The sequence below is a fragment of the Notolepis coatsorum genome (genome assembly GCF_963971535.1).
Source record: "Notolepis coatsorum genome assembly, chromosome: 4".
Classification (NCBI taxonomy): Eukaryota; Metazoa; Chordata; class Actinopteri; order Aulopiformes; family Paralepididae; genus Notolepis; species Notolepis coatsorum.
Window position 1 is genome coordinate 162131045 of NC_140168.1, and position 22956 is coordinate 162154000.

The following is a 22956-nucleotide window of genomic DNA, read 5'->3' on the forward strand; positions in this document are numbered from 1 at the left end:
TGTGTCTTTTGTGTGGTAGGGATGCGATGTAACCCTTAGCTTGATTGCTGAGGTTGTGCTAAAACTGCTGGAGAAACTTTATTTTCCTACAAGAAAAGATTGTTTGGTCGCTGTCGTGTGTGCTTAGCAAGGCCTGTGGCCGATACTAATCGGGAATTATGTATTCTCTCATTATGAAAAACGGCGTTCCTCTGTAGAGTGTTTTTGCCATTTTTTGTAGGTGATGATGGGTTGTGTGTGTCATGTGACCTACAACTGGGTTGGACTGGCCACAGAAGCACATGTGTATGTTGGACCGGGGCTCTTAGAGCCCTCTCTATTCTGTGTTTTTTCCTTAGTAAAAATCAGATAGCAGGTTAGCTCATGCGCTGTGTGGAGCTGTCAAACGCTTCATAGAGCTGACTATGACTGTGTCATATTCTCTTTTTGTCATTACATCGTATCATGGGTGTGGGGTCGTAAAGGGGTGAACTGGTAACCTTTCCTCTCCCCCTTGTTTCTGTCGGTCAGGGGTACACCCCCTGTCCTTCAAGGTTCCCGTCACGTTGCGGTTCGGCACGTTATGGGGGGGGGGGGGGGAGGGAGTTTCCTGGTCCCACGGCCTGGTATATTGGGCGTGTGCACCGCAGAAATTCCCCCGCCATAGAGTACGTCACCGTGCGCGTCTCTGTTGGTAGGACTTCCGTGTGCTGTTCAGGTCCATGTGATGGATCTGTTTCAGGGGGGTGGTCAGGGCTCCTCCTCACCAAGCGCCTATTCGGGCCTTCTGTGAGTTCGGACTCCTTCTTCCATGTGAGGGAGCCTCCATCAGAGTACAGAGCCTTCCTCCTCAGATTGTAAAAGTGAGTGGACCCTCTAGAAGGTGTCCTATTCTATTGTATATGTATTCGATTCAATTCAATTATTGAGTGTGTATGGGTTCAGTGCCTCTTCCCCGGAGAGCCCTAAAACCAATTTTTTACATGGCTCAAGGTGCAATATATTATTTTCAATCTGTACAGCTCGCGTGGGAAGTCTCTCTGGGGATCCCCGTCTCCTTCCTATGGGAGGGTGGTGGGATGTAAAAATGTGAAAAAAATTTACCCCCGGCTGTGTAGACTGGGATACATACTGTTGATGCTTCCTTCTTTTCTATTCAAAAAGTGTTGGAGTTAGGAAGTGTCACACCCCTCTTGTCGTTCCCCTGGGCGCCTTGGGGATTCAATGACAGGTCTAAATAGCCTGTTCATTGATGGGGGTGTGTCCCGACGCACGTATAGTGCTAGCTCGCTGTAAACAGGCGACTGACTGGCACGCCTTGGTTGCTTGTGGTTAAAACGGCGTTTTTATAAAGCGACTGAGATGGGGGTTTTTCCTCTTCCGACGACCACATCCCACGACCTGGGTTGGTTATCGACGGATTCTCGTTCATGTCTGGGGGATGATGACGGAATGGATCTGAACATATGTAGAGGGGTCTCACGCCCTTGGGGTGGGCCACCAGGCGCGGTTCGCCCGAACGTCTGGGTGGCGCCTTCTTTTCATGTTAAGATCGACACGCATATCTGCCCTTTCTCCTAGAGTAGGCATGTCGGCGTGGTTAGGGCACAGGACTGGTTCTGGTCACGCTGGTCCGGATCAGTTGAACCCGTTGTCCGCCGGGGATGCAGATCTGCTGTTCTGGTACCCTGAGGGACTTGGGCTTTTTTCAGGGGGAAAAATGCCAGGTCGGTCCGGGTGTCACAGGGTTAAGCGCTATGGAGACCCTGGTTGGGTACGTTTTTACTCAGCACTGTCGTAATGGCTTACGGCCATGCCAACCTGCACACGCTCGATCTCGTCGGATCTCGGCCACTACACAGGTTGGTCCTGGTTAGTACTTGGTTGGGAGACCGCCTGGGAATACCAAGTACGGTGTGCTTAGGGGCTGGTTCTCCATTCTTTTTCGCTCCTCTCTCACGCATGGCGAAGAGGGGCCTGTTGGGGTGGTCTTTGACCTCCTCTGGTGACCCTGTGCTTCCCGTATCGCCAGGCCCGGTCCGAGGTAATGTTTCGTCGACCCGTAGGCCTGGGTTAACCCTTTTTTGAAAACTGAAACACTTGTACTGCGGTATAGCCGGTGTATACCCGCAGGTGTGTTTTGGAGTTTTTTCTTGAGGGGTTATAGGAACAACCACCGCATTGGGTAACGCCAATGTGGTTGATTCCCTGGTGTGTTGGAGCAGTGTCAACTCTCGGGTTCACCGGTTGAGGGTGCCCCTGCACGTTCATGACGTCTGCCAATCGTGTCAGCCTTCTCTGCCTCAACCCCTCTGGGTGGGTTTTTTTTAATGGAGGCTTGGTCATGCAACGCCGCCAGCTTCCGCTCCTTCCGCCGGGACGGCTGTGTTCAGCTGTCCCCTCTGGCGCCTGTCTCGTCCGCAGTCTCCAGGCTAGGGTTAATAGCCTGTTGCCTGGTTTTTCCCCGGTGCGCTGCCTGCTTCCGTTGGTTAACCTTTTTTGTGTGCTTACGGCCATGCTGACTGCCTGTTGCAGGGTCAGTGTGCCAGGCGGTGTACTATTGGGGGGACAGGGCCCGCTCGGCTGAGGGGCTTTTGTCCGAATACGCTGGCAATGTGGGGGGCGCGGCACTACGTGCCCACCTGGTGGGGTCTTGATGCTGGCATCATGGACTTCTCCGGGCCCCCATTCCAGGGAGTCCAGTCCTCTTGGTGGGTCTGGGTCTTCCTTCGCGCTCCGCTGCTACGGCCTTGCCACGGGGTTGGGTTTGCCCTTGACCCCGTGATTCTGGGGGCAGTAACGAGGTTGTTTCCCTCCGTTCGTTCCCGGGTGGCATGCGGGTTGTGCGTGTGTGTAGTCGTGGGGTCAAGCCACGGTCTGCTCACCCTGTGCGTTGAGTTGCTTGAATGCCTCTTCGCACGGTCGGGTCCGTCGCCCTCCCGTGAAGCCACCAATAGGGGGGGTGCCCTCCATTAGGGTGGGTCGGGGGGGCTCGGCCCTCCCTGGTCTGATGGTTGTGGGGGGCCTCAGCAGGGTACATTTGTCGAGCTTCTAGCTCCCGCTCAGCTCCTATTATGCAATGAACGCTGAGCGTGAGCTAGTGTGGAACAGAACGTTAGGTTATGACTATAACCAAGTTCTGTTAACACTTAGTGAACGCTCAGCGTTTAGACGACGCTGCAGGCCCTTGATTTTTCATTCATTCATTGTGATGAAATTTGTTGGGAAGGAGATGAGTGTGTGGCACCACCCCTGCTTATATAGGTAAGCGGATGGGGGTGTGGCCAGATGAATGCTGGCATTTAAAGGTACATTTGTGAAATGATTCAGTGTATATATGCTGAAGCGAGATATATGCAATGAACGCTGAGCGTTCACTAAGTGTTAACATAACTTGGTTATACTATAGTCATAACCTAACGTTTCATTCATTCATTCATTCACACCCCCTGGTGGCTCTGAAAGTGTCTGAAAGGGCAGGTCCTGTGGAAGTCATCTGCTTACTGTTGGGTTGCGTTTCCACGTAAATGCTCGTAATATTCCATCTACTCATATAATAATAAATAATAATAATAATAATAATAATAATAATAATAATAATAATAATAATAATAATAATAATAATAATAATAATAATAATAATAATAATAATAATAATAATAATAATAATAATAATAATAATAATTGTTGTGAAGGATCAGATTAAACCGAATATATATATTTATTTATGGATATATATTGAATAGTATTTGTATATCGTTTGATATCCCTTGTATATTCCTTGTACATATACACGGAATATCCCTTTAGTCTGCTACAGCCCATAATAGTTCATTCTCTTATTGGACAAGGACCTGGCGCCAGGGACAAGCCCCTTGGAGCCAAGTTCAATGGTACCGACGAAACATGTCCCTACTAGCCCCGGCTCTGCGCAGGAATACGGCTACCGAAAAGAGAGTGGCACTATTTGTTCACCGTGCATATAAATATGGCGCAAGAAATGTAGAAGTCCTCTTATCCCTTAGTCCTTTACCCTTCAAGTAACAGAACGTGAAGCCTCACCCCACGATACCACGTGCGGTGTAGTATGGCCTGTTTGGCCTTAGAATAGCATTGAGACCTCGTGCGAATTAATAGCTGAATTGTCAGAGTTTGGCACCGTATTTCTATTAAGTAATAATAGTCTATTATGTATGGTGCATCGTGCGGTTAGAGTTCTAAAGTGAGCAGCACCCCCATCGCTTCCTCGTGTTATCTAGAGTCTTAACCAGGTTGGGCAGACCACACGTGGTGCTTTCATCCGAGGAGTTCTAGGCGAGGACCGAGTGGACCTGTACGTTGGATTACCTACCCGACGACTGCTGAGCCCTATGCGGCATGGAATATATATTTGCTTTGGTACTTTGATTTGTGGAGCGGATAATCGCCAACACCGGTGAGTGTTGGATTTACCCCGAGAGGAGTCAAGGTGAGCCGGCGCTCAGACCAGACTGAGGTCGCCTCGCTTCTTCTTCACTGTGGAGCTACAGCTACAGCTACAGCCTACAAGAGAGCCAAGGTGTATTCATCTGTGGATCAAGATTCTACTGCACTGTCTTCTGTACGTGAAGTCTCCCTAGACATCGTTGACCAGACGGGATACTGCCGACGGCTCTCCTACCCCCCCTACCGGCCTACAACCGGGAGGACCCCTACAGTATATCCAGCTATAATCATTAAGTGTGCCATCGTTATAATTCCCTAAGAGCCAGGTTGTATACTTGCTTCCTGCGTAACCAGAGATTGGACATTCAGTGTTGATTTGCCTACGAGTACTCATTTGCCTTACAAGAGCATTCAAATCATAAATGTAATGGCGAATATTATATGTACCCTTTGCTATATATTAAATATTGGATTATTACCTTTGTGTGGACCTGGTTTCATGGTGGGAAAGTGTTCATCATATTTAGATATCGTGTACTGTATGGCCAGTAGTTAAAGTACATAAAGCGGTAGTGGTTTAATGATACCATACTTATCAATACAGTCAGGGAATTGTACCCCTCAGTTACAATAATAATAATAATAATAATAATAATAATAATAATAATAATAATTCATTCAATTTCATATAGCGCTTTTCTCAGACTCAAAGCGCTTTACAATGTAGGGTGGACATTTTCTCCTTCACCACCACTGGTAGCACCCAACCTTGGGCTACACAGGCTCAATGGCTGCCATACACTGGCACCAGGCACACATCACACTACACAATGGCTGAACGGCTCAGGAGACAGAGATTGTATACTGCCTTATTGGTAATCAGGATATGAAGATGCATATTAACCCCCTTGTGCCTTTTTTAACCTTAACCAGGATATTAGATAGTATCCAGAATATGGATGTGCATGTAAGCACACTCAGGGCTCACACTCAGACAAGATAAAACAATAATTGTGCCACATGCCATGTTGCTCTCATTTTGTCTTGTGTTGGAAACGCAGTGGACCCTTCCTTCACATCGGTTTGCTCCGATGAATAGCGATAGAAAATAATCGTGATTATGATAATAATTGTGACTATGCGTGCACACACTTCCAAGACTCTGTAACAATGTGAAAAGCATGGTAGCTGCTAAACTAAACAAGACAATACCTGCTGCTCTTTGCTCTGCCTTTGTGAGGGACTTATCGGCTGCCAGGATGGACTGAGCAGTGCTTTCCTTGTCATCCAGGTACACCTTCAGAACCTCCTCAGCCTAGTCTCTCACACACACACACACACACACACACACACACACACACACACACACACACACACACACACACACACACACACACACACACACACACACACACACACACACACACACACACACACACACACACACACACACACACACACACACACACACACACACACACACACACACACACACAATGTTTGTCCACATACAATTTAAAACAGGCAAGGGGACATATACATTATGATTTAACATAACAAGACACAAAGACAAAATTATAGTTTTAAATTGTATTTGAAAATTAACAATAGCTTGGCAAATTATCCTGTGCCACTGTGAAATAATTAGGCCTAATTACAAATGTAGTTGTAGGCCTACAGGATATTTATTTTCATTCAAATAATAATAATTTGCCTAATACTCTTTTATTAGTGTCTATTTTTTAAACTGAATCAAACCATAAACAATGTGGCCTATTGGGATGTTAGATCATAATGTGAAAAACTGTGATTTTATACGTCTGCATTTTATGTGCTAATTTAAAAAACAATTTTATTATCTTTTTCCTCCTTTCTTTTCCCGATTTTCTCCCATCCCAATGTTGTCGTTATGCCAATTCCCAATCCCCTTCCTGGTCATTGCGCACTCTACCCCCTACCAGAGGTGTAAAAAGTACCCAGAAATTATACTTAAGTGAAAGTATGGGTACCGTCTCAAAATCATACTCAAGTAAAAGTCAGAGTATCTGGCTAAAAACACACTTGAGTAAAAGTCCAAACATTTTCTGACTGTCTATTCTTCTGATAGCAGGTGTTTAATCAAAGATCACCGCTTTCTAGTCTTGCACAAGGACCAATCAGCATGGGTATGGGCGGGTTCATTTTCCATTGATGGGGATTTGATTGGCTGTTTTTAAATAAAGCGCGGCCGCAGGATTAATAACGTTAACGTTAGTTCGGCCAGAGAAACAAATATACTAATTAAAATGGTTGGACCTGCAAGATTTGTACTTTGTAGGTCTGCATTTGAAATGTAAGGAGTAAAAGTACAAGTATACAAACTTAATAATACTCGAGTAAAGTACAAATCCCCCAAAACAGTACTTAAGTATTGTAACGAAGTACAATTACTCAAGTACTTTACACCCCTGCCCCCTACCGTCGGTCCGGGAGGGCGGAGACTATCACATGCTTCCTCCAACACATGTGTACTCAGCCCACCGCTTCTTTTCACCTGGCAGCGCGGACTCTCACTGGCAGAGTGTAACGTGTGGAAGGTCACACTACCTCTCCTAGATCCTTCCCTTGCTGTGCAGGCGCCCCGACCAAACTGTAGGAGTCGCTGTTTTACAACGACCAGGACCCACCAAGACAGGCATGGAGGGGTTATGCTGCATATAAAAAGCTCCTTGAAATTTACTCAAATTGAATGGCCAAGAGAAGTAGATTTGGAATGTATTGGTGTGAACATCTCACTCTCTCCCGAAATGTCCTTCTATGTCATTTGTATTTATAGGAAACCCTCAACAAAGGTAGACTTCTATGATGAATTGAAGGTCGCCCTCAATCACTGTGATTCTAAGAAGGAAATAATTGTTGTTGGTGACCTTAACATTAACTGGGATGTAAATAAGGAAAGGAAAAATCTTAAACAGATTACTGATTACTTGGGTTTTACTCAATTTATAGAAAAGCCTACTAGGATAACTCCTACCTCAAAACCTAGAATAGATCTATTGTTTACCAATCGACCGGAAAGAATAACTAAGACCTATAATTTCTTGACCGGTATATCAGATCACAGTGCAATATTTTTTTCAAGAAAGCTAACAAAACAACGATTCTCTAATTCATTCAAATCTAGACCTACTGTATATCAGAACACAGTTATATAGCGTACTTGGCCATCGCGTCCCGCTCTTAAGCCATACCGAGATATACCTCATCTCATGTATCTACTGTACACCATCAATGAAAAACAAATACACCCACCACCTGCCGGGCCCCGCCCCTATAAAGGCGTACTCTATAAAATACTAGGCACCAAACACTCTTCCTCTATTTCGTTTCCATCATAGCGGTCGCAAGACACCCTATGTAACTAGTGCTATGAAAAGATTAGAGAAATTGCGTAATGTTGAATGCTTACCGGAGGTCTGCTTACCCCTGGAATCTTCGGAGCACGTTTCAGCGACACGTCGGGCCTATTCTGATGTTTCCTCGTCTGGTGGCAGCAGATCAAGGAGCAGCGTGCAAGGTTGGCTATCGAGCCGGCTTGTACACAGGTAGGCCATGTGTCATCAGGCATTGATGCTAGTGTTAGTAATGCTGGTTTGTTTTGTTACACAACCATGTTGTGTGTCGGTGCCAGGGGCGGGATGGTTTGGTGAACGTTTCACTGCAGTGGACGGGTTCCAAGCGATCCTGGAAGCGTGCTGCTAAACAAGTAATGCTAACGCTAAATGCTAATGCTAATGCTAAATGCTAACACTACTGCTACGCTGTTCTAATGTCTCCGCCGTGGGATGTTGCTGCTTTTCCCTCCTCTTGCCCGGTTCATCAATGAAGGTCAGTCGGTAGCTAATGTGGGGGTTTTGCTGAGTCCTATTTTACCCTTTTTTAGAGGTAAATGGGTTACTGTTTTGTGCTGTCTCTCTGCTACGAGAATGTCTGTCTATGCTACAGTTTTCTCTCCTCTCAACCATTCATGCTGACGGTCAATCGGTGTCTATTGGGGGTGTAGTGCGGGGGGGGGGCTTTGTTTACCTTCATGGGTAAATGGGCTAAGGTCTGGGGCTGGTGTGCTGTTGTGAATATTATGAATGAATGCAGGACTGGTTCTCTCTGGTCCGCCTCCCCTTAACGTTGTGTACATGGGCTTGCTCATTCTACAGTATTTTCGTGGTGTTAGTTCTTTTATTCATTTAACCCCTTCATGGTGCACACCACAGTGGAGGTTGCTGTTTGCAACCACCACTGGTGCTCCGTGTTAACATCAGTCCTTTGCTTTTGACATATTGAAACAGTGCCCCGCCCGGCCGACGCCATGAGGTGGGTCGGCCTGGCGAGTGGCTGGTGGGCTGCTAAAGCCTGTACCGCCACGGTATGGAATTGGCAGCGATTAGTAACTGTGTTCGAACTGTGTTCTATCAAAAAAATGGTGTCTGGTGGCGGGGCCTTGAGGGCCAGCCGACGTCGACTTATCGCGCGAGGTTGTTGACGTTATTAGCTTTGACCTAGCCGCAAGCTATAACCGCTCAGGGTTCCCCTCTCCGCAGAGGATTTTGGTCTTCTGCTGGAGCGCGGGCGGTATTGTCCTAGGCCCCACACCGCCTCACACCGCGCAGCCAGAAGAAGAGAGAGCACGGTCTCGTCAGCGGCGATGACGAGGCCCTCGACAGGCGGCCATGTTTTCCCCCGCCAGAGGTATCCTGGGCGTTGAATCCATAGATATCTATAGAACACTAGATAGCTTAAGGCGGAGTCACCAGCGTCACTGAACCGCCGCCATCTTGCTCCAGTTAGCCTTGAGTGAGAGTGAGTGAGCTGCACAGACAAAAATACTCATAACTCGCTGAAATATTGACAGATTTACAAACGGGTTGGTTTGCTATAAACATCAAAGATGTAGTTATGACACTGCATACTTTTTAAAGATGTTTTTTTTTACAAACCGCTTGAATCATAGCCACGTTAATAATGCTTGTAATAAACCTAACCGTTTGTAAATCCGTCAATATTTCAGCGAGTTATGAGTATTTTTGTCTGTGCAGCTCACTCACTCTCACTCAAGGCTAACTGGAGCAAGATGGCGGCGGTTCAGTGACGTCGCTCTCCATTGGCCGGCAGCGCGGGCAAGCTATCTAGTGTTCTATATATATCTATGGTTGTATCGACAGGTGTCCACAAGGCCGACAGCCTTGGCGGCCGAGGGATCGGCCATGTTGGATGGGCTCGGCTTGAAAAACAAGCCGTCGCCGTCCTGCCGCGAGCAGCCCGCTCTCCGATCACTCCCTCCCCCAACACCAGCGGAAAGAGGGGGCTCTGATTGTTTCCTTTGGCTGCGGGCCGCGTGCCTTCGTTGAAGCGCGGGCGGCCCCACTTTTCGCTTCTCATGGGGACAGGGGCTGACACCCAGTTGATGGCTGAGCCTGGGTCTGTCCGTGAGAATGTTGTGCTGTCAAGCGGCTCCCACACCATAAGCTGTGTTGGTTGAGCCTGGTGTTACGTCTGTCAACTATAAGTGTTGTCAGCAGGGGGGCTCGAAACCTTTTGGGGAACACAGTGCGGGCTTCCCCGGCCTCGCCTTCGCCAGGCCAGGTATCATGTTGGTGCCTCCCACTCCTGAACGATTGGCAGTGGTCTCGCAGGCGCGCGTGATTTGGGTGGTAGTAATATCACTGCAGGGCTACGGTGTGTAGGAACCCATGGGGTCCTCACGCCTTGCATGTCTGGCTGCAGAACAACTCCTCAGCATGTTCTGGAGGGGTGTTCAGTGGGGGGGCTTTTGTCACCTAGATTGATGTCAGCTTCCCCCGTATCAAACCAGCCCTTTCTGTCGGGGTCCCCCCCTTGGGTGCGATTGCCTCGTGGGTAGTGTCAGGTTCCGACCCGACTCCACGGAACGCTCTGCTCGCAAGGGTCCAGGGTTGGCTACGCACAGCGGGTGGGACCGGGCCGACTATCTACAGTTCCTGGCGGACCTGCGCCACATGGCGGCGGGTGCGTTGGGAGTGTCATCACATATGACTACGGCAGTACCATATGTCGAGGTGGATGGAGGGAATGCTGAGGCGGGGACTTGTGTTTACACAACCCCACCCGTTTTCAGGCTTGGTACAGACCCTATTGTCAGGGTCACCAGCAGTGACAGCTCTGGTCAACGAGATCCAATCTCTGTGGACGAAGCAAGCCATCGTTCTCCTCCCGGTGTTCTCTGGTGCCTGAGAAATCGGGAGGGGGGGGGGTGTCAGACCCATGCTGGACCTGTCCCATGGGAAGGTTCAGTATTTTTTGGATCGTCTCCTACCTGTTGAACACTGTCAAGTGGGGGTCTGGTTCTCCTCCATAGACCTGTAGGATGCGTATTTGCATCTCTGATCTTCCATCCTAGGGCTTACCTACGCTTCCTTTGCAGTGTTAGCGTATGAGTACCAGAGGCTGCCCTTCTGTTTTCTCTGGCTCCCCGCATCTTCACCAAGTGCGTGGAGAGCGCACTGGGGCCTCTGCGTCGTCAGGGGTTACGAAGTGTATTCTGCCCTGACGACGTTCTGGTCCTTCGCGGTCAAGGTGGATCGTCGGGTCTCGTACCAGGCAGGTCCCTACCAGCCTGGGGTTTGCTGTAGACTGGAAGTAGAGTACTCCTCTTCCCAGTCAACGGTTGGAGTGCTATGGGCATCCCTCTCAGAGCGTGTTGTCGACACGCTCGGGAGGTTCCGTCCTAGGACGGTTACGGCGCTGTCTCACGTCACGTTTTTCACCGACGCCTCCCTTTTCTAAATTGGGGAGGCTTTTAATCGTCAAGGTAAGAGGATTTTAAGTCATGGTATCCATAAACTTCAATCGGTTCAGATCCTTTGAAGGAATGAGAATATCAACAAACCTGTAGGGAACGTCAGGGTACTGTCCCGCCTCACTTCCAGTGATGAAGCTAAACTATGCTAATGGAGCGTCTGTTCCCTAAGCTAAATGCACGCACAGAGACAAAAAAGGTATGTATCTTCTTGTCTAACTCCAGGGAAGATGTTAAATAAGCTAATTTCCCAAAATGTTGGAGTTATCCTATAAGAGCGGGACGCGATGGCCAAGTACGCTATATAACGACAGGTTATGTATATAACCTAGTTATATGAGTACTGGCTGAGCGTCCCGCTCTTAAGCGGCCCTGAGTTCCCTTGGGGAATCTTTTCCTGGAAACGGGTTTTTTGCGAGGAAGAGTGTTTGGTGACCATGCCTAGTATTTTATAGAGTACGCCTCTATAGGGGCGGGGCCCGGCAGGTGGTGGGTGTATTTGTTTTTCGTTGATGGTGTACAGTAGGTACATGAGATGAGCTATATCTCGGTATGGCTTAAGAGCGGGACGCTCAGCCAGTACTCATATAACTAGGTTATATACATTACCTGTCGTTCCAAAGAGTCAACAGCACCATCTTGTAGCAGCTCTTAAAAAGCAGGATTGGAGTCAAATTCTCCTAAGTAAGGACATAGAGAGTGGCTGCGATTCATTCCTGGCAACAATTAATGAAGTTGTGTCCTCCTTTACCAAGATGAGGAGTCAAAAGAGAAGAAATAAGGACGTGTTGCCCTGGTTGAATGATGAATGTAGGAGACAGATGAAAGAAAGAGACCTTCTGCTCAAAACATTTCTGAATTCTGGCCTGGCTGACAGGCAGACAGACAGACAGAAATTCACTTCAATGAGGAATCAAGTAATAAATACTATGCGAATGGCCAAAGCTAATTATTTTATGGACATGATCAAAGATGCTAAAGGGAATGGTAAGATAATTTGGCAACATATTAATAAACTAATTGGTAGACAAAACAAACATAGCAACAAAGAATTATAACTCAAAATGTATAATGAATTAGTGAAAACCCCACTGACTCTGGCCACCCAATTCAATTGTTTCTTTTTGGATTCTGTCCAGGATAGATAACACAGTGTTTTACCCCATCTGATGCCATCAATAGTACTATTAATCATGCACAGCCTATTTTTTATTTAGAGGAAATAACAGAGTTGGAGGTGACCAATATTATTGGTACACTAAACAGTTCCAAAGCTAAGGATGCCTATGGGCTTTATACCAATTTTTTTAAAACCCATATAGACTATTTGGTCCCCCCAATCACACTGTTCTGGTCAATTTGTCCTTCAGGGAATCAACTGTTCCTTCAGCATTGAAGGTGGCCACGGTTGCCCCAATCTTTAAATCTGGACAAAAAAATTACATTGCTAACTACCGGCCAATCAGTATTCTCCCGGTCATATTTACAGTAGCTGAGAAGTGGGTAGTAAAGCTATTGAATGAACATCTAAATAAAAGCTGTACCCTCTTGCACCCCATGCAATTCGGGTTCCGCGCCCATCATTCAACAGAATCAGCTAAACTGTATGTTCTTAGAAAAAGTAAAATACTCACTGGACACACATTTCTGTGTTGGTGCCGTCTTCGTTGATTTGAAGCGGGCATTTGATACTGTCAACCACCATGTTCTATTGTCCAAACTTAGACATTTTAATTTCTCTGAAAGAGCTCTCTTGTGGATGAAATCACATCTATCCAGTAGAAAGCAATGTGTTCAAGTTTCAAGTTTCTTTAATAGTTGTCATACAGAAGTACAGAATACTTTCATACAAAATGCTTCTTACTGTTACGCTCCAGAGACTGTGCTAGACAAGATAGTATCAAATAACATAGTATAGCATGTAAATTAGAAGTAGAAAATGAGGTCACAGTGTTCAGTATAGACATATGTACAATGTTCGATGCAGAATAGACGTAACTGAGTTACCATATAATATACAATATTATGCAGTGTACTAATGTACAATATTATATAGTGCAAAGCAGAAATGGGATGAGGTACAATTTAGGTACAATTTACAGTAAGGTGTACGAGTTGTAGTGCAATCCTTCATCAATCAATATAAAGTGTGGGGAGTGGGTGCTACAGTGTGTTTGTTTAAGTGAGTGTGTGCTATAAAGTGTGGGGAGTGGGTGCTACAGTCACACAGTGTGTTTGTTTAAAGTGAGTGTGTGCGTGTGGATGTGTGTGCTATGTGCGTTTGATGGTTGTTGTTGTGTAGTGTTCATTGTTCGTTAAGCAGCCTGATGGCCTGGGGATAGAAGCTTCTTCTGAGTCTTTCTGTGCTCGCCTTGAGACTCCGGTATCGCTTGCCTGACCGCAGCAGTTCAAAGAGGCAGTTGTTCGGGTGACTGGAGTCTTTAATGATTCTCTTAGCCTTGCCCCTGCACCGCTTGTTGTAAATGTTCTGGAGGGTGGGGAGCCCCCCTCCGATTGTGCGTTCGGCTGAACGTGTCACTCTTTGTAGTCTGCTTCGGTCTTGTGCAGTGCTATTCCCAAACCAGGAGGTGATGTTGCCAATCAGGATGCTCTCTATTGTACATGAGTAGAAGTTCTTAAGGATCTTCTGACTGACTTGGAACTTCCTTAGGCGCCTGAGGAAGTAGAGGCGTTGTCGTGCCTTCTTCACAACACTGTCAATGTGTGTGGTCCATGTCAAGTCCTCGGATATGTAGGCTCCGAGGTACTTAAAGCTGTTGACTCTCTCAACCGGTGCCCCGTCGATGCTGAGGGGGCTGTAGTCCTTGACCCCCGACCTCCTGAAGTCCACAATCATCTCCTTTGTTTTGCTGACGTTCAGGGAGAGGCTGTTTTCCTGGCACCATCCCGCCAGGACCTTGACCTCTTCCAGGTAGGCCCTCTCGTCGTTGGCAGAGATCAGGCCCACCACCACTGTGTCGTCAGCAAATTTGATGATTGTGTTGCTACTCCGCTGAGCCACACAGTCGTGTGTGTACAGGGAGTAGAGGAGGGGACTCAGAACACAGCCCTGGGGGGCCCCTATGTTGAGGGTGATGGATGAGGAGGTGCAGTTGCCTGCTCTCACCACCTGGGGTCTGCCCGTCAGGAAGTCCAAGACCCACTGGCAGAGGTCATAGTTCAAGCCCAGGTCCCTGAGCTTGGCTATGAGTTTGGAGGGGACTATGGTATTGAATGCCGAGTTGTAGTCGATGAATAGCATTCTCACATAGTTCCCCTTCCTCTTGTCCAGGTGTGATGCTGCTGTGTGCAGCACATGGGCTATGGCGTCCTCCGTGGACCTGTTGGGGCGGTATGCAAATTGCAGGGGGTCCATGTTGATGGGGAGGGAGGAGCAGATGTAGCCCTTTACTAGCTTCTCAAAGCACTTCATGGCTATGGAGGTGAGAGCTACAGGGCGGTAGTCGTTGAGGCAAGCAGGCTTGGATTTTTTGGGTACAGGGATAATAGTGGACTTCTTCAGGCAGGTGGGGATGACAGCCTGTTCTAAGGACAGGTTAAATATGTCAGTGAATACCGGGGCCAGTTGGTCGGCACAGACTTTTAGGACGCGGCCGGGGATGCCGTCCGGTCCTGCTGCCTTCCTGATATTCACTTTTTTAAAGGTCCGCCTCACCTCATGCTCTGTTACCCTGAACACTGAGTCTCCATCAGCAGCAGACCCCCCCCCCCCCCCATTGCCGTGGCTTGTGGGCTGGTGTTGTTATTACCAGCATCAAACCTCGCATAGAAGGTATTGAGGTCATTTGCTAAGGAGATGTCACTGTTCAGTTTGAGGGAGGTGCCTTTGTAGTCTGTCATCGTTTTGAGCCCCTGCCACATAGCTCTGGAGTCAGCCTGTTCAAACTGGAGTTCAATTTTATCTCTGTAGTGCCGTTTGGCCTCTGTCACTGTCCTCCTTACGTTGTATCGCGCCACCTTGTGGTCATTCATGTTGCCTGCCACCAGGCCGTCGTTGTATGCTTTGGTGCGCGCTTTCAGAGCTTCACGGACGGATTTGTCTACCCAGGGTTTTTGATTTGGGTAAACTCTAATTGTGGTAGTGGGGATTGTTTCTTCCACCAAAGTACGAACATAGTCCAGCACTGTCTCCGTGTAGACATTAATGTTATCTGTGTCGCGGAACACGCTCCAGTCTGTGCACTCAAACGCAGCCTGGAGCGTCTCCCCCGACTCCACATCCCATTTCTGCACCTCTCGCGAGACTACAGGTGTGCTCTTGATTCTTTGTTTGTACTTTGGAGAAAGAAATATGGCCGCATGATCAGACTTCCCAAAGCCACTAGCAGAATGAGCCTTGTATCCACCCTTGAATTGCGAGTAACAGTGATCTAAAATGTTACCGCCTCTGGTGTTACAAGTCACATGCTGATAGAAGTCAGGCAAAACCTTTCTCAGATTGGCGCTATTGAAATCACCCACTACAACAATGGCGGCGTTAACGTTAACGTGTTTGTGTTGATGGTGTCAAATCTCCCTACCTTGACTGTTATACAGGCCTTCCACTGGGTTCAAGTCTGGGGCCAATACTGTTCTCATTATTTATCAATGACTTACCTGATGCATGCCAAAACACCAATGTCCAAATGTATGCTGATGACTGTGTAATCTTTACATCTGCAAAATCAATACAAGATGCCTCTGCAACTCTGACATCTGCAATGACTCATGTCCAAGACTGGCTAACAGAATCATGTCTTTCACTTAACACCAAGAACACAGTGTGTATGATGTTCACAAAGTCACCAGTAGAGGTCACTCACTCTAATGTGTTTCTGGGAGAGGCAGAGCTGGACATTGTAAACGAGTTCAAGTACTGTATCTTGGGGTCACATTGGACTCTACATTGACCTTCAAAAGTCATGTGAAGAAAGTAACAAACACAGTCAAGTTTAACATCTTCCGGTTTAACGTTAGAATGGAGTAAGTCGCATGTGACACAGCTGCTCACCCGTTATTTATTTTTTCTCGTTTTAAAAACATATTTATAAACCATCAATGCGTTTAAAACTTGACGCATATATCAACTGAGATTATCAACTAACTATATTGACCAAAAGAATCGAGATGTCACCAAAGAGAGACAAAACGAGTGCAAAACCAGTCGCAGAGGACCCGCCTAAGGAAGCAGGATACGTGCGGCAAATAGCAGAGAATATAGACGTGACAGTGGCCGCTTCAAGTTCAACCCATACAAATACCTCCGCAGACACCGAATATATCATCCGGGAAATGAAAAATGAAATGAAAAAAATGGAGAAGACAATAACCCAAAAAGTAGATGATATCAAAGAATCTATCGAATGCAAAATAGAAGCGCTAAGAGTGGACGCCGATGCACATATTAAGCGCACCGCGACACTGGAAACAGGTATGGAAGTCCACCAACAAAATTTCGTTCGGATCTACAAAGACGTAGATGAAATCAACGTTAACCTAACTGCTGAGATGAAGGGAAACTACAAAGAACTCAAGACGGAACTCAACGATATAACGATGGAGCTTAAGCGAATCATTGAAGAACAGAAAGCCAAAATAGTCTAGATGGAATATCAAAGACGCAAGCTGAATATTCGTATAGTCGGTCTGGACGAGTCGGTGAGCTGCGCGCACCCTGAAGAGTTTGCGACAGAATTACAGAAAATCTTGGGACCAGCGATCCTTCCTAAAGTACCCGAGGTGGAGCAGTGCTACAGATTGGGGACCCGATCCGGTGACAATAACGTTAGACCCAGAGTGATATTGGTTACCCTGCGCCAAGTCAGAATAAAATAAATGATTATTCATGAAACTCGCAGGATGAAAGGCAATCTGAAATACAAGGATATATCAATACACTGTTTTGAAGATTATTGTCGTGAGGTAGTGGACCTGCGAGCCAAGTTCAAGACGGTGATGTCTCAACTCTATCTGGAGAAATACAGACCCCTATTAATATACCCTGCAATACTTCGCATCGTCGATAAACAAGGAGCAAGGGTTTTCCTCAACTCGCCTGAAGATGCAGCCAAATACATGGCAGCACAACACGCAGGATAGTGTATAAATGGCCTTTTAATCTCTGTTATGCATGGACACCATATAGTATAAACTTTAATGAACCGATGATTTGGGACAGAGAGACCTACGAGCTCAGAGTTATTGAATGTTTTCCCCGTTGGGCTTCTATTATTGCGGACATATTGGGTTCAAAATTGATACAGAGAAGATGAACATGGCGTTGAAGCGATCCTTATTTTAAGAGTATGGAATTCTAACAACACTCCAGAACATACTGGAACATTCGAACACTGTAAAAACGACATATTGGAATAATCTAGAACATCTAAAACATTCTTTGATATAGGGAACATTCTGGAATAACAGCAATACGTGGCCAGACATACTACCAGAAGCCCTTCGGGGGAATAACCAACAGCATCTAGCTGCAGAACCACAGAACTATCACAGCAGCGGCCGGCTGGAATAACATTCTTCACAACTGATCATCGCCCACCCCTGGCCAGGGGAAATGCTGCGTATACGTATTTAAAAACTGCTTTTTATTAATTGGAAATATTTCCACTACTTCTCCAATTTATACTTTAGATGTTTAAGCATAGCAAAGCTCTTTTAAGATCTAAGTTAATGTTCTCTTCCTTTTACTTGTTTATTTTTCTTCTGTTTTCTCTGATTTATTGAGGTTCTCTTTTCAGTTCAATACCTCCATATTATTCATGGGTTATTATAAATTACACAAGTTCATATAAAATGTAAGTGATTAGGGCATGATAATTGAAGCTTATTTTTGGTCATTATTTTTAGTTTTATCTTATTTTAATTTTTATTTAACGGGAAAGTGGCCAAGCCACAGTTGACATTCTACTTATGGTAGAATTTAGAGTGTTAGATCCTATGGTATACATAGGAATGTTAAGGATAATTGGATCATTCTGGGATATCCGGTGGTTTAAGGGAGGGAGTCATACGCAAAGGTTGTGTTCATGGAACACAATCCTGTACGACTCTCGGTGGGAGGGGAGGGAAGGGGATTTTTATTTGTATATATGTATGTTTTTAAGCTTGGCTCTCAACGGGACCTCACTAGTTGGATGTATATCTATTATTGCCTCGCACTCCAGAAGCATTACCAAAAACTACACTACAACATGTATAGATTATGGCTAGTTTGAATATAATGATCTGGAACACCGGGGGAATAAATAACCAACTCAAACGCAAAAGCGTGCTCACACTGATGAAAAAAGAACAGGTGGACATTGCTCTGCTAAGCGAAATGCACATTCTAGAGAAATACATAGATAAGTTAGCGGACAACACATATCATAATATTAGTCACTCTTCTATTGGTACGAGAACTCGGGGTGTAGCCATAGTCGTTAAACGTAAGTTGAATATTGAATTAAAGGGAGTATGGTCTGATGTAGAAGGTCGGATAACTATAGCTAAGATTGTACACAAGAACAGGAAAATAGCGTTGGTAGCGGTATACGCCCCAAATTTGTACGAAGAGGATTTCTTCACTACACTAACCAATGCAATGTTAGACATTCCCGATTACTCATTTATAATAGGTGCGGATTTTAATGCCATTTGGAATCCAAGGATGGACAAATCTTACCTCGCCTTTTCCAGCAAACAAAATAATTCATCTAATGCATTAAAGGATTGGTCAAAGATTACAGGTGTAAATGACTTATGGCGATCACTTAATCCCACGACCCGAAAGTACTCTTGTCGATCTGCGAGACATAACACATTATCCAGAATAGATTATGTATTTGCATCCCCGAGACTATTTGATAATTATGAAGTGGAAATGATACCCAACGCACTATCAGATCACTGTTATTTACTCCTAAAAGGAACATTTGGTATACTATCTTCCCGAGCCCCAAGATGGCGATTTAACTCGATGCTGCTTAATAACAAGGAATTCATTACACAACTCAAAGAAGCTCTTATAGTATTCCTACGGGAGAATGCAAACTCGGTGCAAGACCCCAGAATAATATGGATGTCGGTAAAGGGAATGATCAAAGATTTCACTGATAGCTTTTCCTTCAAAATGCGCAAGAATCAATGCACAAAACTGGCTGAGCTGGAAACGCTTTACTCAACGTTATTTAATTCTTTAAAATACAACAACTCAACTCGACTAGAAAATCAAGTTAACGTACTAAAAATAGAGATCAATGCCATATACAGACAACAATCGGAAATACAAATACGCAGCGCAAGACAACAGCAGTACTCCCAAGGTTCTAAACCTAGTCACCTATTAGCCATGCGATTAAGAATTAATGCAAAATTTGCAGATATAACTACCATTAGAGCACAACAAGTACTTGAAACAGACCCTGAAAAAATAAACGATACATTCAAAGAATTCTACTCCGACTTATATAAATCAGAAACGACCTTCGATCAAAACAAAATGGACACATATCTTAACCAAATTATTCTCCCTAAACTCTCAGAGGATGACGCTAAACAGTTAGAAACACCGATCACACTAGAGGAACTCAAGAAGGCCATATCCGAAATGCAAAGTGGTAAGGCTCCTGGAAGAGACGGTATCCCACCAGAAATGTACCTTTCTTGTTGGGACATAATTGGACCCTTATTACTAAATATGATCTTATACTCAGTCAAGGAGGGGAACTTCCATAAGAATGACAATATTGCACTCATAACAGTCCTCCTTAAAAAAGACAAAGACCCCAACGAGTGCAGTAGTTATAGACCGTTAAGCCTCCTCGGAACCAATATCAAACTGTACTCTAAGGTATTAGCCATCAGATTACAAAAGCATATGACGTCTTTAGTTCATCCGGACCAAACTGGCTTCATAAGAGGCCGCCTGATCACTGATAACATAAGACGAATACTGCACGTACTAGATGCCGACAAGGACGACACCATACCTAAGGCGATGCTGTCCCTGGATGCTATGAAAGCCTTTGACAGGCTGGAATGGTCGTATCTATGGGCAGTATTAGAAAGGATGGGGTTAGGAAAAGGATTCATTGATATGATTAAAGTATTATACAAAGACCCATCGGCCATGATTACAACAGGTACAATCATCTCCAAAATCTTTCCGGTATCACGCTCAGCCAGACAGGGTTGCCCTCTTAGTCCCGGACTATTCGATCTATCATTAGAGCCTTTAGCACAATATATAAGACAATCCCAATCCATAGAACCAATCGTAATCAAGGGCACACAACATAAAATTAGTTTATATGCGGACAACGTAATATTATTCATGCAAAACCCCAACACCACATTGCCTCATCTGCTCAAGTTGATTGAGAACTTTGGTGATTTATCGGGATTTAAGATAAATTGGCCGAAGTCGGCTTTCCTTCCACTTAACACCCCTGCAAAAAAAGATATAACCCTCCCAGGAGAGATACCTATGGTAAAACATTTTAGATGCTTGGGAGTGGAAATATTCCCCACCATAAGACAAACGGTGAAGCACAATTACACAAAAATCCAAAACAAAATCAAAGACGACCTTGATAGGTGGGCAAAACTTAAAAACTCAGTACAGGCACGGATATCAATAGTTAAGATGGATGTACTACCTAGAATCAACTTCTTCAGTTCAATGCTACCGTTACCCCCTCCAGAGGGTTACTGGAAAAGATTACACTCCTCCACATACAAATTTATTTGGAATAATAAACCACCACGTATAAAAAGATCCACTGCACAGAGAAATAAAGCAGACGGTGGCATGGCATTTCCAGATTTATTCCACTATTTTAAGGCGTACACATTAAGACCATTGACAACATGGTTTGATCCCCAAGCATTAGTATCCTGGAGAAAATTAGAAGAAAACATAGTAGCCCCACATAGACTGAAGGACATAGCATACACTAAACTACCAATCAAGCACTGTGAACGGAAATTTGGCCCCATAATTACTCATGCGATCCGGATATGGCGTGAAACACAAAAAAAATATCCTAACCCACATAAATGGCACAATCATACTCCCTTATTCAATAACAAGGCACTCTTAATTGAAAAACGACCTATAAGATTCCCTATATGGGAAGAGCAAGGCATACACTCATTAGGGGATGTTTTTAACAAACAGGGTTTTTGTAGTTATGGAGAAATATGCAAAAAATTTAATCTCACCAAGTCCACATGGCTTTTTTACATACAGTTACGGCTATGTTTGAAGTCTCACGGTGTTCCATTAGACATACCAATTGAACACCACAGATACCACAAATTCTTCTATGAAAGAGAGACATCGAGAGGTTTTGTTTCAGATTTTTATCATCAATTACTAACGTCCTCGTATGAAACCCTCCAATTAGACTCTGCCTGGAGGAGGGATATACCAGACCTGGAAAGTGACTTTGATTGGCAAGGAGCCTGGGCAAATGTCCGACTTACATCAAGGAACCCGGACCATCAACAAATCAATCTTAACTATATTCACAGGACATACTTGACTCCTATAAGACTGAACAGAATGGGTCTTAAACAAGACTCCAAATGCTCCCAATGTACAAATGGGGACGAAGGGACATTTATGCACATGTATTGGGACTGCCCACCAGTTAAGACATTCTGGAAAGATGTGACCCAACAATTATCAAAACTCGTATCTTGGAATATACCTGTACACCCCTCTGTATTACTATTGAATGATGTTTTTGAGTTTGCAGTAAATCCACAGCTAAAGAGATTGGTTTTATCGGGTATCACAGTAGCTAAAAAGCTGATCGCATCACGCTGGTTTCAACCGGAAAAAATTTGCCGGAAAGTTTGGTTTCTTACATATCTCGATGTGATTTATCAAGAAATATCTACAGCAAGAATTCTGGGTCTCAATGAATCCAAAATGTCAATGTGGTTAGAAGTGGTGGAGAGAATAAAAGCTAGCTTATAATGGTAGTGTCTGGTTAGGAGCGAGGGATAATGGAGGTACTATCCAAGGAGGGGTCCGGGAGGGGGGGGTTCGAGCTGGAGCATATGTGTGTAGGTTTTTAGATAACAGGTATTAGGGGTATATCCTATATAAGACAATTAACTAAAATGTGATTTCATTGGATGTGCACTGACAACTAATGCTTGTATATCTTATTGTGTGTTGTCATGTTTGTATATGTGTTTGTTTAAAAAATAATAAAAAAAATAAAATACAAAAAAGTTTAACATCGAAAACTTCAGGCAGATCAGGTCCTGCCTGCCAGTTAATGCTGCAAGGATGTTTCTGCATTCAATGATTTTATCACACATTGAGTACTGTTTTATCAACTGGTCTCTTTCATATGTCACTACTCTTACACCAATAGAATTACTCTACAAAAAAGCCATAAAAGTATTTGATAGGAAACCAAATTCATTTCATCACTGTAATATTACAAAAAAAACATAACATGCTAAGTTTCGAGAATTTCCAAGTTTTCAAATATACTTGCTTCATGTACAAGGTTCTGCATGGACTTGCCCCTCCCCCATTGAATGAGTTCATCCAACAAAAAGGAGACACTACCTTTGCTAAAACTGTGTTCTCTGTTAAAGGTGGTAACTACTGGAATAGCCTACCAGTTGTGATTAGAGAGTGCCCCATATACTCCATGTTCAAGACCCATCTTAAACTGCATCTTAAGGCAAACCAGAACTGTGATAATTTTTAATATGAT

General features: G+C 44.9%; 1 protein-coding gene across 1 annotated transcript in view; it reads right to left on the reverse strand.

The window, feature by feature from the left end:
* Window positions 1-22956, reverse strand: part of LOC311227353 (guanylate-binding protein 7-like) — a 94039-nt gene that overhangs the window by 45186 nt on the left and 25897 nt on the right. The window contains exon 9 of the mRNA XM_084312969.1: window positions 5617-5719. Within this exon, the coding sequence (XP_084169095.1) occupies window positions 5617-5719 (103 nt within the window). The remainder of the gene's footprint in view (window positions 1-5616; window positions 5720-22956) is intronic.